Genomic DNA, 18,414 nt, shown 5'->3' with positions numbered 1-18,414 from the left:
AATCAAGGAAACATTCCCCAATTAGAAGAAAAATAATTGCATGTTCTCACAAAGACTTCAAGTTTTCTTTTCCTTAACTAATTAACTCATGGAGAATTAATTAATTAATATTCCAAACTGCTAGTAGGACCAAATTTGAATTTACTTCCTATAGGTAGACCGGGGACAGCTATAAATAGGAAGGGACCCAGAAATGCTATTTTTAGAAGATGTTATTTTTAGAAGTTTTGCCTCTCACCCAAGGTGGCCAAAATTCTCATTGGCCAAACTGCTATTTTTAGAAGTGTTATTTTTTATCAATTCTATTTTTAGCACTTTCTAAATTTAGCATTTCTTGTTGCACACTTTTCAACACTCCCTCTCAACAAGAAAGGCTTCCTCTCGAACCCGACCTTGTAACTCTATAATGTTCTGCATGCAATACATCTACCAAGTGCAATTTCTCCAGCAACGCTCAGAACAAAAAACTCCCAATTGACCACTCTATTGGGCTAGAAACTTACTCTGATGTTGAAGCTCTACCTGCTATTGACAAGTGCTCCCTCTCTGATCTTTGCGCTATTGCAACATCCCCATGCATCTCGCACTATTGCACCCTTCTCTATGCTACCCTTCACTGTGCAACACACTTGTGCCTCTCGCATTGCTGCACCCTACATGCTCCGTGTTGTCCTGGGATTCCCTGCATTATAGCTCTCTTTGCCACTCCATCCACCTCTGTCTCTACCGAATCAGTCAGTTCCTGCTACTCCACATCGAGGCTCCCGTAGAAAGGTCTCATCCAAGAGGTTGGGTACCTTAAGGATCTTGCCCCTCCTCCTTGGGACGATCACTCCACATCGCCCCACCTCCTACCTAGAGGTATGGGTGCATGTGATCCCTCTGCCCACTTGGCTCGAAGTTTCCCCTTATTGGAGGTCTCTGCATGAGTAGATGTCTCTACTCGATCTCCTCTCAGCTTCTCTAGTTGTGGCTGCTCCACAACCTTCTGAAGCTGCTGCACCAATCGTGGCTCCTCCACAATTGTCTGAGACTTCTTCTACCGCCGCATGTTGAGAGGTAATTTACTCCCCCTTTCAACCACCAAGTATCTAACCTTTCCCTTGCTCCTCAAAGCTTTGCATGCATCTTGTACCTCAAGTGCATACAAGTTCTTGGATAGCACACCAATCTATTTCCACTTTCCCGCCGTCACGAAATTTTCTAGATTAATAGCTGATTTTAAATCAGCGATATCTCCCTCATCCGAACTCTGATTCAGCCAATTTTTTTTATTATTATTTTGGGTATTTTTCCGCAAGGAATCCAAATCTGCTATTTATTTCTAAAAAAATTTTACATAAATTTTCAGATCTTCTCTGCAAACTCTTGGCCCAAAACTCAAAACATTGAAATCTCCTCTGGGTATATTGTTTTTCCTTGATCACCTGTGCTCTGATACCATGTAGAATTTTTCTACAGATTAGCTAGCTCTAATACCATGTAGAACTTTTTCTACAAATCAGCTAGCTCTAATACCATGTAGAAATTTTCTACAAATCAGCTAGCTCTAATACCATGTAGAAATTCCCACCTGTAGATCACCTAGTAATGCAATATACTAAAGAAAAACACTTGATCTACTTCTACAAATAATTTAGTGGAAGCTTAACCTAACATGAGAAACATCAATAAGAACACATATAACTGATAAGAAGGAATCAATCACACATAACACAGAAGAATTTACCCGGGGAAAGCCTCAGCCTAAAACCCCAACTCTGTATTATCATATAAGTGGAAATATAGTCTGGATTACACAAAGCCTTAGCTCGAAAGCTATCTAGCTCTCAGTACAATCCCTCTGTTGTTCATAGATAGTCAAAGGCTTCTCACAAACCTTCTCCTTTACCCTCCAAGCCTCCTATTTCCTTGCGCAGTTTCCTTGGGGTCCAGTGTTGCCACCTGTGTGTATTGGCCTCTTCACACACTCACTAACCTCTGATCTCATTGCACAAACCTGAAGGAGATAAATCCTCATCATTGATGAGATTCCTTTATAGGAAAAGTATTCATCGAACTGATAGTACATTGTCCCTTCTCTGATCTCAACTGGGTCTCTATTTGAACTGAGATGCATTAGTTATCCATGAGTGAATACATAGTTATCTGAAAATAATAGTTGTCACATGCATGCAAGCATCAAAGAACTATATCTCATTAATTTAACAACTTGTTAAACTAATCTAACTGAACTTGATTAAGTTAAACTAAGTCAATTGATCCTCTCAATATAGAACTCATCCTTAATTCCTCAATCAGTGGAGCGAATCAAGGACACATTCCCCAATTAGAAGAGAAATAATTGCATGTTCTCACAAAGTCTTCAAGTTTTCTTTTCCTTAACTAATTAACTCATGGATAATTAATTAATTAATATTCCAAACTGTTGGTAAGACCAAATTCGAATTTAATTCCTATAGATAGACCAGGGACTGCTATAAATAGGAAGTGACCCAGAAATGCTATTTTTATAAGATGTTATTTTTAGAAGTGATATTTTTATCAATTCTATTTTTAGCACTTTATAAATTTATCATTTCTTGTTGCACACTTTTCAACAGTTTTTAGCGATGCGGTGATGTCAGGATCCTTAATCAATGGTCCTCAAACCTCGTGACACATTTGTGGAATTTTAATATTTTGTGGGTCCTCATCATCCTCTTCAACATTTACATTGTAACACTCCAGTGTGCAACTCAACTATGTCACCCATTCTGGCTGAAGCACTTCCATTGGCTACTGGGGTATTTTGAAGATAGCTACTTTTACTACTTATAGCGCATCATCAGTAGTATCCCACCAATGATCTTCAACACATGAAATTTAACATAAATCCCTTGCACAACATATCCCATTCGCTTGTACCTTGGCGGAGATCCGTCTCAGTATAGAATTCATGGGTAAGACATCCAGGGTATGACAGAATAAATGCACCCATTCAGGTTGTCGCTCTTCCTCGTAGACCTTGGTCCATTTCACAAGGTGCGTATGTGGATCATTCCATTTTTCATACTTGTCTACTAACCGCATCTACAGTTTCCCAATTCATAGGCACATCATCCTTCTGCATTCGCACCAGTCCTCAAAACTTCTTTGATGTGTACCCCACCACCTTGCGGGTTTAGCACGTAGTGCCCATTTCAGTGCATCGACCTGCTACTGTTCTCAAAATTCTCCTTCAATTTTGTTCAGGAATTCATCCACCACTATCAACTCGTCGCACATAGGAAGATCTCTCACCTCCATTGTCACGCAACGCAGTGATCTTACCATCATGTTGCAATTGAGCATAGTTACCTCGTGTAACTAGTTCTACCATTTTTCTATTTCCTCATCTGAATCTGATGTGCAGGAGCTTTTGCGCTCCCTCAAAATCCTACATCTGCTGTTGGATTCACCCAATCCTGCTTTCATGTAGTTATCTTGTAGATACAGTCGAGATCGTCATCACTATCATCGTCACGCACCGGTTCTATGTAGCGCACTCCTTCTTCAGGGTCTAAAGGTACCACTACAGGTAGTGACATTTTCTCGAAAATCATTTTGTGCTTCTTCAAATTTATCACTCCATTAATATCAATGGCCCAACCTATTCCCAGTAGCACGGGATAGGGATAGTTGTCATCAACAATTTCTATCACTACAAAATCTGCAAGTGTGCTCGCACCCTCAATGTCTATCATTATTCCCTGCAATCTCCCCATTGGTAGGATCTTCTGTTGGTTCTCCATTCGCAATTAAATAGGGGACCATTGCAATGTGGGCCTACCCATGTGTTCCCATGTCAACTTTGGCAGTACATTCGCGTTCGATCCTAAATCCAGAATCACTTGATCCATTTCATACTCTCCAATTTGCATAGTCAATCTCATTTCCCTTCCTGTTCATGATGTGTGCTTTCCAAGCTTCCAGGCTACACGTGGTTCTCTTGACCCAACGCACCTAGTGATTAGTTCCTACAGTCCTTTCACAGTCTTGATGTTGTACAACAGTTTCATACATGTCTCTAGAAAGGTAGTGAGCATTGAAGGACCCATCCCCGGTTCTAGTTGATCCTTACTACCTGAAGTGGAGGTCTTGGTGAAGCTCTTCTTAGCTTCCATGAATGTCTCATTTGCACGCTCCAAATCAAATTTAGGTTCTTTTGTAGGAGCCTTGTGAACCCACACACTTTCTTCAGGCTGCTTACCTTTGTCATCTCCTGTCGTGATACCACTTCAAATCATGATTTTTACATTCGGGTCCTCTTTACATGGCTCAAACCTCATCATTTGGAGTTCTGAGTCAAGGGAGGCTAGAGTACTCCTTTATCGTGCAACCTCGCTATCAGTGTAGGGTAGTCCTCCATATCATGATCAAATTGGGTATAATATAAACATGATGCTCTCATTGGATTTGTACAATCACAGGCATAATGCCCTGGCCCTCCGCAATTGTAACAAATCAATTGTTCATGACCCCTTCCTGGTCCCATGCCACCTCGACCTCATCTGCACCCCTGAAATCTAGTGTGCACCATCCATGTATTTGGATCGATGGCTCGTGTTTTGGTCTATACTCTATAGGCAGGAGTCTGATCCATCATCACCTCGTAACTTTTGTAGGTGTGCTCATCATGGCTTACCAACCTGCAGAAATTACAGAACAATGGCTGGCATGTTTGCGTATACTTCTGTAATAGGTGACAGTTATCTGTAGTGTGTTTTCCTCCTATCTGACAAATCACACACCATAATTCTGGCACCGCACTCGGTCTTTCTTGTGCCTCTGGTCTTAATGGCATTAGCCCTCCTCCCACCAAGTAGTTCATGAAGATTGGACAATGGTCTTTGTCATGCCCCTGGCCTTTGCATTTTATGCACCATACCTCCTCATGCACCTCTGGCCAAGTTTTCCTGTCTTGTTTCAAACTCTGCATTTCCAAACACAAATTTTCCATTTGCGTGTGGATTTGTTGGACTCCCATGCCAAGAAATTGTATTGGGGTCTCGTGCAGTCTCATTGCAATCTCCAAAGTTTTGGCCTGGGTGGATAGCTTCTGCTGTGATAGCATCATCTTTAAATGCGGCATTAGTGATGCTACAAACCATGTGTGGTGTTGTCCATCCATCAAGGTCAGGTTGGATTCTTGAATCATGCTCTTCAGTCTCTAATCCAGATCCCATGGTGTCTCGCTTGGAAGCATCGTGATTTCCTTAAACCCGATAATCGATTGTGTCTCCCATTTTGGCCTGTTAAATTCTGTGTTCAGCGCATCCTAGATATCTATTATCACTGTGTTTGGATGGTAATTAGAATGCTTAATGTACCATGTTAGCGTGATCCTGCAACATGCTAACTAGCATTGCCTTCTTTATATTGTCATCCATGACTCCTTGTGCTTCCCATACAACCTTTACTACGAACCAAAATTGGCCTGGATCTTCGTTCTCTACTCCTCTAAATACCGACAATTTTATCACACTCGCCATATTGAACTGTGCGGGTGGTGAAGGTGGTGTGGGTGGAAATGGGGGTGAAGATGGTGAAATCGGTGGTGGTGTAGGTGGGGGTGGTATGCGTGGAATTCGCTTCCTTATCAAACTAATCACACTTCTCAGATAAACTTTCATGCGCTCTTCCTCACTTTCCCGTCGAGGCGAAATCAAGGGGCTATTTTCTATCTATGTGCTACCTTCATTTCTATAGATCTTCCCACTTCGGATAGCCCCAAACATCAATTTATTCACATCACCCACTTTCCACACAATAGCATTTTAATCCAAGTGTTCAACAATTTAATTTACTTACCTCGCGGTCCTTTGAGGAAGTGTTATTCTACCTTGCTGTAGCTAACGGTTGTGTCTACTGTGAACTTGGTGATAAACCCTCCTATAATGTGATTGAGCCAATGGTCCACAGTGCGCGCAATCTCATCTTCTACTGCTTCTAGTCTGCACACCAATTCTGGAGTCCACACAATCAGTTTGTTGAGCCTACACCTTCCTTGACTATCTGCTAACTTTGTGATCCACTCGTACAACTCAGAGGAGAAGGATGTTCATAAGTAGCGCTCCAACAAATTTTCCTTTGATACGTGTGGATTCTTGTTTTCCTATTACGTGAACTCGTGAACCTTTCTGTCCAACCACCCTTCAATTTCTTTCTTTGTTGGATACTAGTGAAATGACATTAGACATCCCTTATGCAGATCTCGGTCCCTACAATGGAACCATTTGTTGGCTTGTTGGGGCTTGACCTAGGTTCAGAGGTGATTTAGCCAAACAAATCCTGGTACTACTGGCCCTTTTAGCAATAGTACATGGAGCGTGGACTGAGATCTCACCCAAAGTAGTACGGGAAGGTGTTAGAACTAGGTTTCCACACCCTGGAGATGTTTGATGGTTTCAAGTGGTCTGCGGTTGCGCACGTTGCTACGCACACTTCCCTGTACCTCGCAACCTGAGATATTGCCTTTGTGCAACCCTACTTGGGGGCCGAACAATGTTATTACCCAAGTCCTTACTAATCATCCAATATTAGTTGATTAGCTTAGCTTATTTGTATGCTTTTAGTTATACTTAACGATATTCACATTTCACACAAGTGCGCGCAGTAAATAAACGGTATAATTGCAAATGATATCAAACATGTAACAACTCATAATAGATGCACTGAATTGGTAACAAAACCTTTCTTTATTAATCTCTTCTTTGGTTACAGACTCAACTCTACCTTGCGCACTCAGTTGCAAGGGTCCGTGCACTCAGCTACGGACTCTACTAGGCCTTTGTGCACTTAGCTCCAGAGCCTCTTCCTACTACTACGACACAAGAAACACTTAGACTCTTACTATATGCTTCGCTATCTCATTCTATCCATTAGATTCTCTCTTTTGATCTTATCTCTTTACAACTTAGAGCCTCACTCTATCTATACAATCCCATGGTCCAGGAACCATGGGTAGGCAGACCTTTCATTCAAACTTAGGCAGAAAACCCTATGACTCTAACATACATTTCGTGCCCGCAATTCATGGAGCTTTACAATAATATCACTCAAAACTTAGGCTTTGAGCCCCAAAAACATGTTGTGGAAGGATTCCATGACCAACAGGAAAGAACACATAGGTGGATGCAAATTTCCAAATCTAAAGGAGTGGAGGACATAGGTCACATGGAGGAGAAAGTATAGGAGATGGGAAGAGAACTGAGCAGCCTGAGGGACATAGAGACAATGATGAAAGCTCAATTGGAGGTAGAGAATACATGGTTAAGGGGACATATACAATAATGAGAGAATCAATTGGAATGCATGGCTAGTCTATCATTAGAGGAAATCTAGTCCAAGATGCCAGCAAAGTCCTATGAATTGTATCTTAAGGAATAGTGGTTGCAGTTCCAAATCAAAAATTTAGCACAAAGAGGCACTATTCCCTTCCAAGATTATAGATAATTAATTTATCTCTATGATCAAATCCCCCTGGAGGATAGAGATAAAATGTTTGATTTTTACCTCCTCAACTTGGCCTTCACTGTTTTGAATGTGTGGGATCCAAATTCAAAACTAGGGGAATTACAGTTGATGGCTTTGGCATCGTGGATAAATCATGAGGAAGCAAGGGATGAAAAAATGAAGAAAGTAATGGCAAGAGAAGAATAAAAACCCCTCATGATAAGAGTTGATGTTGGGTGTGGAGCCTGATTATCTTCTATATTCAAAGGTATCACCACATTGGACCCTAGTTCTAAATGGGGGCGGCAATGCCACCCGTAAAATATTCGCTGCAGGGGGGTCTGGGGGGGGTGACTGTGACCTTTGGGAGCCCCCCCTGGCAGGTGGTTTCGAGGGTGGCTGCGACCTTTGGGAGCCCCCCTTGGTGGGGGTTTTCGGGGGCAGCGCCCCTAAAGCTAAAAACAGCTGTAAAATTGCCTTGTAAAAATATAGTAATTTCTAGTCAATCTGGGTCGTTCATTAGGCGGATGATCTGACGGTAGAACTTATGTTTAGTTTAGGGTTTTTTGCCCTAGAAGGCAACTCCTCTCTTTGTATGAGGGCATTGTATTTGAGGCCGTGTAATAGATGTGTATTCAGTGAGCGAGAAACAAAGAGGTGAGACTGTGAGAGAAAACAGAGGATATTACAGCTGATCTACTGTAGGTTGTGTCTCTTCATTTTGTTGGATAATGGAATGAAAGGTCTGGCTGTTCGGGGTGGACGTAGCCCAAACTAGGTGAACCACGTATATCTGTGTCTCTCTTGTTTTATGCATTTTCTGTGTTTATATTTCTGCAATATTTTATGTGTTCCATTGCTCCGTAATATATAATTTTCTAATAGTTGAGCAATCAAATACAATGGTTGTCATCATCACCCACAACTTGATTGCAAATGACCCTCAACATGCACCTAGGTACCTTGCTTCCCAAGAGAAAGAAATCACGCACTTTGGGGACATGTTCAAGTTGTTAGGTGATGACAACATGCAATCTTGCAAAGGAGATGGAACACTTTGCCCTACAGCTTGAAAATAAGAGAGTACCATTCTCCTCAGAGAATGAGAGAGGCACTAAACAGAACACCCATGTACAAGCAAGCTCTCCAAAGACTCAAAGTCAATTGGATTGGCTTGAGACTCAATCCACCACTACTCTTAGGAATGTTGGAAGGAAGGAAGGAAGAGGAAGAAAGAAAGCAGTGGGAGGAGATAGATATGAAGGTCGGATTCTATGCACAAGAGAGAAAATTGCAATAGAAGCATGGGATATCAGGAAGGCCATTAGACCAATAAAAGACATGGTTATAGATTGATTTTCTCAGACGATGAGCAACACTTTCAGTAGCGGGTGATGATGAGCCTCTTCATTGGGTAACTATACGGACCTTAACACACCTCGTAGCTTATTAAAATAAACTCTTCTCATAATTTCTTACAGATTTTGATTATATTTTTCTTAATGAGATGAGTCACAGTGAAATATTATTCCTAGTTGACTAATGTGCATTGATTGCAGGTTTTTGAGAGAAAATCATGGAAATTGTGGCTAATTAAGGGTTTAAACTCGAATGAGACAAGGAGGAGAGATTGTAGGAGATATATCCTCCTCATTTACTCCTCACTCATTCAAATATTCCTCCATCAAATCACACTAGCTCGGAGTTACAAGAAGCCAAGTCATAAAGATCAAAAGGAAGCTAACCCAGTGATAGTTAAAGAGAGTTCATTTTGAGTTTGGGAGTCAAGCCTCCCTATATTTAAGGAATTCGTTGGATACTCCATTGGTATAAATAAGGAGGCCTATAGCCTCATTACGATTCGATCTTTTGATGTAAAAACACTAGGAATTTTCGAGTTCAAGACTTGTGGAAGACATTGTTATGTAATTTTCTGTTCTGATAATGAGAATGAACATTTCCTTGATCCAGCACTAAGTTGACTCAGAGGGCTGAATCTCTTGGGTTAGGGCCCAACCCTAGCAGCAAAGGCTCCTCTTCTTGTATTTGTATGCTTAGTTGATTTCAATACAAGTAGTTGATTAGTTTGCTTCCATTTGTGCATTGCTTTAGCATTAGCTTAGGAATATAAAAGAATATGAAAAAGTTGTTATCAGGTGTATTTGGCCTCACTCCTCCTTTCAGGGACCATGGTTTGAGGGAAGAACTCCTATGTAGCCCCAAAAAGACAGAATTCTGATTTCTCATGGAATTTAGGGTTTTATATTACTTAGGTCAGCATTTTACTAGTTTTCAAGAATAGGATTTAATTGCCATTTCTATTATCTTCACTATTACATTAGATCTGATAAAGGTTTCATATTATTCTAAAGTTTTCCCATGCATGAAATAGGAAGCTAGGTCATGAAATTCAGTTTTCCTTAACTAATTGAAAAGCTTCTTGCTTACATGATTTATGGATAAATATGAATGATTGATGCAGTGCAGGGGTTTTAGTAGTACAAAGAGATTTCATGATCAACAACCCCATCCTAACCTCATCCATCCATGGTTATCACCTTCCTTCACTAAATCCCTCACTAAATTCATCATTCCACAAGAATACTTCTCCAAGCTTGTTGAGAAAATCCAACCATCTCACAACTCTGTTTTTTAGTTCTGAAGGAGTCTTAGGAACTCTCTTGCTTTATTTCACCCACCATTCACCTTCCCTAAGCCTTAAATCACCTTAGAAATCCATCCTCTTTCTCTCGGTTTTATCCTATAGGAATATAGGGGATCCTATAGGAGCATTACGACATCATGTAGGATGAATTAGGACATCCTGTAGGTTGACCTGTAGTGGCATTCTTTAAGGCCAAATTGTGGAAAAATCCCTAGGAAGCTAGAAAATGACCCTTACTTTCCTCCCAATCCATTTTACCATACACCATCATCCATAATCCACTTTCCACATCACTAAAAGAAGTGATCTTTCACACTTTCACACAAAAAAAGACAAAAAGGAAAAAAGACTTACTTTTTTCATTTACATGCACAGTAGTAGAATGTTTGATGTTTCAAATTGCATGCCTAGGATTGTATGATTGCACATATGATAATTTAGAATTATCTTGAAGCAAAGCCTCTTAGCATTTAGATTAGATGAATGGTGTGTTTAAGAATTTGATTTCAGTCTTTTTCCTTACAGCAGTAGACAAGATTTCTTTTAGTGTAGATTTCCCTTTTTCCTCATTGGTAATCAAGCTTCTTCTGAATCAATAGAAGTTTGGTTGAAAAATCTTAGTGGTCCATCGTCGGCTTAGAAGTGACAAAGAATGGACCTATCACATTTACTTGTGTATACAACACTATCACCTCCAAGTTTATATGAACCCCAGGTTGATAAAGTAATGTTGGAAGCCCCAGGAGTTGCAACATTCTTACTGCAATACTGATGCTCATCAAACAACATGTGACTTCAGTGAAAAATTGAAGTCAGCATGGCCTCAAGGGGATATACTCAAGTAAATGAAAGAAACCTATTGGGTCTTCAAAATTCCATCCATTTCACCCTATTTTGTTTCATTTTCTTGCAGCATTTACCATATTTTGCAGCTCCATAACCATGCACTAAGACCATTCATAATTAAATATGGGTTTATCGTTATTATTTTCCAAAGAATTATTTTAGTATTTTGAATTAACTTTTTTCCGAAGAAAAAGCGAACTTTTTATTAAGAGAATAAAAAGTTACATTGCATATGCTGAGCATTTCCGTAAGTAACTGCTTGCTAGACCAAGCATACAAACACACAAAAGTCTCCTTTCTGTTTTTATGAACACAGAAATCAGAGCAGATTTGCAGTATAAAAAAGCTGTGGCAAAACAGCTATGACCCATGATGGACTCGTCTTTAAGAGACAGATCAAAAAGCAGTAATACAAACATTACATTTCAGCCTTTGGGCCTCCTCAACAGAGAGGAAAACAGCCCACAAAAAAATATATGGAACCGAGTTTTTGTATAAAAAAGTCTGTGTGAAATAGTCTAAGCAAAGTATATAAGAGATAATAAACAAAAACCAAAAGCATCAGCTGAAGAGTTAAGTATAAGGCGGCACATCTGATGAAACTATCTGTCCTTGACAATCTTCCACTATTTTCCACCCTCCCAGAACTTGCTGCAAACCTTCCTTAGAAAGCTTGTCCGCGTCATCATTGCTGTCCCTGTAGATATGGCATATGGAGAAAGAGTTAAAAGATAACTTTAATACCTGTATTTCTTGAAGCATGGGTTTCAATAATAGGTTTTTGCAAGAACTTTTTCCATTAACCCAGTTTATAACATTGAGGGAGTCTCCAAAGATCTGAATAGTGAAGGTGTTTCTTTGAATAAGCCAACATAGGAGCAGTCTTAAGGCTGATAATTCAGCAAAGTTATTTGTACCAGACCCCAAACCGACAGAAGCTTTGAGGGAGTGGTGAGCATTAATGTGAATGACGATTCCTGCACCTGCTGAGTTGTTTTGGGAAGCTCCATCAAAAAACGCCCAAGGAATACCATCTTTGATTTGGACAGTTTTGATATGGTTTTGAGGTCTTTTTTCTTCAGGTTCTGGGATGGAAGCGTAAATGGATACTACTTGAATGGCTGTGATGGAGGGCTGGGTACCCTTGTCTTGAAAAATTGATCTGTTTCTAGCAAGCCAGACTCCCCAGCAAATGATGGGTGGGAGATTCCTCAGGTTCCCGTCCGGATAATGCTGCCACCAGTTTGACCAGGCCTCGTCCAGATTCCCATTACCCCATTGAAACTTTTTGTTCATCAACTTTTCAACCTCCCTCCAGATTTTTACAGTTTCTGGGCATTGAAGGAACAAATGGGTTATTGTTTCCTCTGCTTCTTTACAGAGGGAGCACCTCCCCGGGCCATACATGAATCTAGCCTGGAGGATGTCCCATGTAGGAACTTTTCTTCTAAGGAGACACCAGAGAAAAAGTCTAGCCTTAGCTGGGCATTTGAGCTTCCAAATATGTTTGGCCCACCACTCTGGATTCGCCCACCCTTTCCTGGATTGGATGAACTTGTATCCTTCTTTTGGGGAGTAGTCGCCTGTTTCTCCGTGGGCCCAGATCAGGCTGTCTGGAGAGTCTGAAATTCTAACATTTGAACGAACAAGTTCTTGAGTGAAGGAAGACCATTCATTCCACCACCTCTGATCGAGCTGCAGATCCTCACCATCTTTCCATGCCTGGCACCAAATGCTCGAATGACCCACCTTTTCCACCTGGTCTAGAGTAAGAATGTTTTTATCTTCTAAGTGTCTAATTAGATCAGGTGAAAGGGCATAATTTTCATTGCAGCCGATCCATGGGTCTTTCCCAATCTTCAGATTTCTATCATTCCCAATCTTCCATGCCAAACCTTGTTCAATAACCTTGAACGAAATTACTGTAGCCTTCCATATCACAGATGCATTCTGCAAGTTCTTGACCGGGTTCCTTATCCAGTCCTCCAAAGGCATCGGGTCTATATATTTCCTTCTTATCACTTTGGTCCATAAATTTTCCATCTTTATCAACCTCCAACCCGACTTTGCTGCCAAAGAAAGACTGAAATCTGGAAGATTTTTAATCCCCCAACCACCCCATTCTTTGGACCTTGCCACTTTGTCCCAACCCACCCATGGGAGCACTTGGTTTTCCTTGGAACCATCCCATAGAAATCTACTGCAAAGTCTTCTGATATTTTCCATAATACCTTTGGGGACCCAAGTTAGAGCAGCCCAATACACTGGGATGGCCAAAAGAACGGACTTAATAAGAGTCAAACGGCTCGCTCTCGAGAACCATTTGAAACTCCAATGAGAGATTCTGGATTCTATTTTTGCAATCAGCCAGTTCCAATCCTCCTTCTTATATGCATTTGGCTTTAGCCAGAAACCCAAGTATTTGAAAGGGAGATCCAGGGAACTTGGATGGAAAGGTAAGACCGATTGAAGCCTTCCCCTCTCCTGAGCTACCAGGCCTGTCATTATCAGCTGGGATTTTCTATGATTTATTTGCATGCCTGTTGCTTTTAGAAACAGATCTAAAATAGAATTTAGTTCCTTTATTTCAGAGAGCTCAGTATTTGTGAAGATCAAAATATCATCAACAAAAAGGAGATGAGAGATAAATAAATTTGTGGCTACCTCAATACCTTTTACCTTCCCCTCTCTTCTGGCCTTGTGGATCAACTGGCTGAGACCTTCCGCAACTAGTAGAAAGAGCAGGGGGGACAAGGGGCACCCCTGCCTCAGACCCCTTTGCCCTTTGAAGAAAGGGGTGGCTGCTCCATTGATGAGAATTGCATAGCTTACATTTGAAATACAGCCCATTATCCAACTGATAAAAGCAGGTTTGAAGCCAAGGTGAGTTAGAAGCAGCCTGAGATATAACCAATTTATCCTGTCATATGCTTTTGATAAATCGATTTTTATAACAGCTCCCTTCTTATTCTTCTGCTTCACACTGTGCATGACCTCCTGAGCTACTCCAATGGCTTCATGTATTTGTCTTCCCGATAAGAACCCAAACTGTTCCAGTGATATATGTCTTGACAAAATTGGTTTGATTCTGTTTGCTATCACTTTTGCTATGATTTTATAGATACTATTACATAGCGAGATTGGCCTGAAGTCTTCAAAACTTTCCGGGACTTCCTTCTTTGGGATAAGGGCTATAAACGTGGCGTTAAAAGGACTATAGATTTCACCTTTTTTCCTGGCCTCCTCCACCACTTCTGTAATTTCTGTTCCTATAATTTCAAAAAAGTGGAGGAACAGCTCTATGGACCAACCATCTGGTCCAGGGCTTTTCTCTTTTGCCATGGACTTGATTGTAGCTTCCACTTCCTCCTTGGTAACCTCACAGTTAAGGTCCTCCGCTTCATCCTCCTCCAAGAATCTTGGGAAGCATTGAGCTGTCCTTATTACCTCCGCAATAGTAGTTGCTCCTGGATCTGCAAAGAGATTTTGGAAGTGTCTCTGGCCTAAATCTGACAAAGCTCGAAAAGTCTGCACTTCCCTACCTTCTTCATCTTTTAGGCCCCATATAGTATTTGCCGATTTCCTCCCTTTGGCATAATTATGAAAAAACCTGGTATTTTCATCTCCAGCTTTAAGCCAGATTGCCCTACTCTTTAAGCGCCATTCTTCTTCTTTATCCAGGAGGAGTTTAGTTTTAAGTTTCTCAAGATGGAGAATTTTTTCCTTTGAATCCTGCGACAGATAGCCCTCCTCCTCTATACTTTCCAGCTTTTTAAGTTCCTCACTTATCTTTGTGAGTTCCTCTTTCTGAGCTTCCTTCCTATCCTTTGCCCAGCTTATGGTAGCTTTCTTCAGTCTTTTGAGATTTTCCATAAACCAGAAACCTTTATCCTCTGGTGCATTGGCTTCCGGGTGCTTCCATGTTTGCTTGAAGAGGTTTGAAAAAGACTCCTCTTGAAGCCAAGAAGAATTAAACTTGAAAGGGGCAGGGGGCTTGGGGGGAGGGGAGGAGAGTTCTAAGAATATAGGAAAATGATCGGATAGCCCTCCTTCTTCAATCCATTGTCTGAACATAGGGATTTTGACTGCCAACTCCTCATTTATGAGAAACCGGTCAAGCCTTTTAGCCACTCTAGCCTCCCCAGTTCTCCTGTTCCTCCAAGTAGGCTTTAATTTGAGTAAATTTATGTCTAGGAGGTTGTTGACAGAGAACATATTTAAGAAAAAGTCTATCAGGGGGTCTTCTCTGGCTGAAGGACCCCAAGCCTCCGCTCTTCCTATAGAGAAATTTAAATCCCCTCCCAGCACCAAATTTTTGCCCTTTAAAAAATATTTTGACATCAGATCATTCCAGAAAGATACCCTATCCTGGCAGGGCCCGTACACATTGCAAATGGAAAGAGGAAAGGAGAGTTCTGTGCAATGAATTTCCATTCCCATGGCCTGTTTCATCCCCCACAAATTACTGACCTTTATCCTTCCTTCCTTGTAGCCAATGGCCAACCCTCCAGAGTGGCCTTCTGAATCTAGTGCTATGAATCTCCATCCAGGCATCAAAGCATTTAAGGCTGATTCCACTTCTATCCCTCTTCCGAGAGTCTCTTGGAGAAAAAGGATATCAGATTTAGAGTTAAGAAACATCTCCCGTAATACCAGTTTTTTGGGCTTACTGGCTAAACCCCTACAGTTCCATGAAGATAAGATCATTTGATAACCTCTTCTGGGGGTTGCACTGCTCTAAGTGCCCCTGGAATAGATTGTTGTTTTCCATCTGCTACATCAAATTTTGCTTTAATCTGCGCCATGGAAAGGTTGGATTTCCTACCTCTCTTTTTCCTGGATTGGCTTTGGGAGGGAAGAGGGCCAATACCTCTTACAGAGATGGTTATGATGGGCTTTTGATCGAGGGAACGAAGATTATAAGGGCAGGAATGGAGGGGAGCCGAAGGCCCAGGTTCAATAGAAACACCTTCACTGTTCAGATCAAGGGAGGGTAGGGCGGCCGAGATATCTTCTACACCAAGTCCCTCTTTAATTTCTTCATGATTTAAAGTATTATCCTTTATATTTAAAGAAACAAATTTTTGCGAAGGGGAAAGATCCATACAAACATCCATGGATTCTGCATTATGAACTGGAGGAATATATGAATCAGAACACATACCCATTACTTCTTCAGAAGGTTGCGGTGGCCTTTCTGGTGGCTGTTCCTTTGCGGAGTCTTTCTCCAGATCGATTTCCTTTTCCAACGGGGTGACCTGATTGTCCAGATGGTCTTGTTCCGTCGGCAGCACTTCCATTTGGGCTGCTGTCTCCTTATCAGCATCATTCATCTCCGAAGAGAGGTTCTGACCTTGAAAGTGTTGGAAAGGACTGTAAACATTCTCCCACGGTGCCGGCTCCTTTTGATATCTCCGCCTTCGCCTTCCAAGGGGGCATTCCTTCGCCAGATGCCCGTAATCGTGACACCTATGGCACCTGAAGGGCAGATATTCGTAATCCAATATCTGCTCAAAAACCATATCCTTGTATTGCAGGTTAATTTTTTTTGCAAGACCTTTGCCGGGGTTTAAACTAACAAGAATTCGAGCCATGGCTTGGTCCCGAGTTTGTTGGAAGGTCATGTCAGCTTCCAGAAAGGTTCCCAGTCTATCCCCTATGGCTTTGAACACCGCTTCCGTCCATAGAAAATAGGGCAGGCCCGGAGCCCTGACCCAGACAGGGTAGACATCAGTTTTCTCTCGTCTTGCATCAAACAGCGGTGTCCATTTCTTCAATAGGATTGGGATGTTCCCAATCACCCAATTTCTAGCAATCACCCAATCGGCCGCATCTTTGCTCTCAAATCTGAATAGAAACCATCCTTTTGCCAGGGTTGAGGCTTTGAAAACCCTTTTTTCTCCTACCATCCAGTTCTTTTCTCCCCATTCTTGCAGAAAGCTAGAAGTGAATTTCTTCCCTCTTGCTCTTCCCACCACTGTGCAATCAGCCACCTCCAGAGATTCTTCAATACTCACCTCCATTCCTAATACCAAGTTACCTTCCAGCTCCTGTTCACCAATAGGTCTATTTTTCTTGCGCTTTTCGCCTCTTTTCCTCCCACCAATGTCCTCTTCCCGAACCTCTCTATCTGCTTCGACCCTTTGTGAACTAGGGTTTGAAGGATTGAGCCCTGACTTAGGTGCATGAGAGAGAAGAGGATCCTCAGCCTCTCGGAAAGAAATTTCAGTAGGGGGAAGGGTTACCTGAAAACCCGGGATCTCTGCATGTGTTTCCTCTTGTGAATCTGAGAAAGCTGCTATCGCTTTATCCGGCCGTCCACCATATCCTTTTGGGGCACCCAGTTCTTTCCCGATAGAAACCCTTGTTATAGCTGATACTCTGCCGGTCTTTTTCTCACCCGACCGCTCTGCACTTGTAATGAAGTTGACAATGTCTTCTAGGCCCCCGGATAGCACTGGCTCTTCGAAGGGCATATTCCCTTTGCTGCCATGGCTCGAATGGCGGATGCTTGCATGTAGAGATCCTTCACCAGGGCTGGATGGTTGTTGTGCGCCGAGAAACCCTTGATGTAGAAACTCGTTCTCGTCATATCCTTTGGTCAGTTGAATGAACGATTGATGAATCCTGTGCGATTCTGGCGAGAGGGCACCAGTTCTGCATGACCCAGACTCTCCAAAGTACCTTTCGATGTTTTTAGCTGTCGGGTCTTTGCCCCAAACAGACAAAATGTCTTCCATTACCGGGTCCAAATCCACGAGCTCCTTGGAATTTACCATAGTTACAAAAGCGGATTACAGGGAAAAAACGGAAATGGGTTACCGCCAGCGCTGAGGTCAAAAGGGTTTTAACCCTTATTCCTAGCTGTCCGCCCGATCCAATGAGGTATTACCTACAGATGCCCATTCCACCTTGACTATCTACTGCAAACGCCTGTGCGAATAGCTCCCTTCCTCCGGTCGTCGCTCCCAACGGTGGCCCATACCTTGATCAGTCAGGGCCCGGCTCTAACCAGACCCGCGTTCGAAACCTCCGCCTTCCCTTCATCGCTCCCCCAGTCGTATTTTGAATTAACTTAGGGTTAAATATTAGAAAAATAACATGTATTCACTTATATATAAAATTTGGATGAGTTTTGTGATATATGTAGGCATATTTGAATATTCTAGCAAAGTCATATTTGGCCTCTTAGTCTCATATTTGAATTTCCTTGTAATAGCCCTGGTCAAAATTCCATGTAATAGAGTTAATAAAGGAAAAATAATAACCAAGGTCATGGGACACGTACTCCAAGTTGAATGTTAGGAAAAACATTCTAGTGTGGGCATTCATTTGGTTTATTATGGCTAAGGAAATTAGAAAAGGAAATGGAAAAGTATTTGGAAAGACAAGTGGCATTAATTAGCATTTTATTTATGAAAATAATG

General features: G+C 41.6%; 1 protein-coding gene across 1 annotated transcript; it reads right to left on the bottom strand.

Moving 5' to 3' along the window:
- Positions 1-11,560: 11,560 nt before the first annotated feature.
- Positions 11,561-15,628, bottom strand: LOC149183702 (uncharacterized). Its single transcript, XM_089415037.1, has 2 exons — positions 13,660-15,628; positions 11,561-13,527 (listed from the first exon to the last, which is right to left on the bottom strand). Exons 1-2 carry the CDS (start codon positions 15,626-15,628, stop codon positions 11,561-11,563), a joined length of 3,936 nt encoding a protein of 1,311 aa, XP_089271163.1.
- Positions 15,629-18,414: the final 2,786 nt, after the last annotated feature.

This window comes from Pinus tabuliformis, chromosome 3_2 (assembly GCF_031772625.1).
Source record: "Pinus tabuliformis cultivar Carrire ecotype Pingquan chromosome 3_2, CPIR1, whole genome shotgun sequence".
NCBI lineage: Eukaryota > Viridiplantae > Streptophyta > Pinopsida > Pinales > Pinaceae > Pinus > Pinus tabuliformis.
The sequence above is the reverse complement of the archived record's forward strand: the minus strand, read 5'-3'. Positions and strand labels throughout refer to the sequence as shown.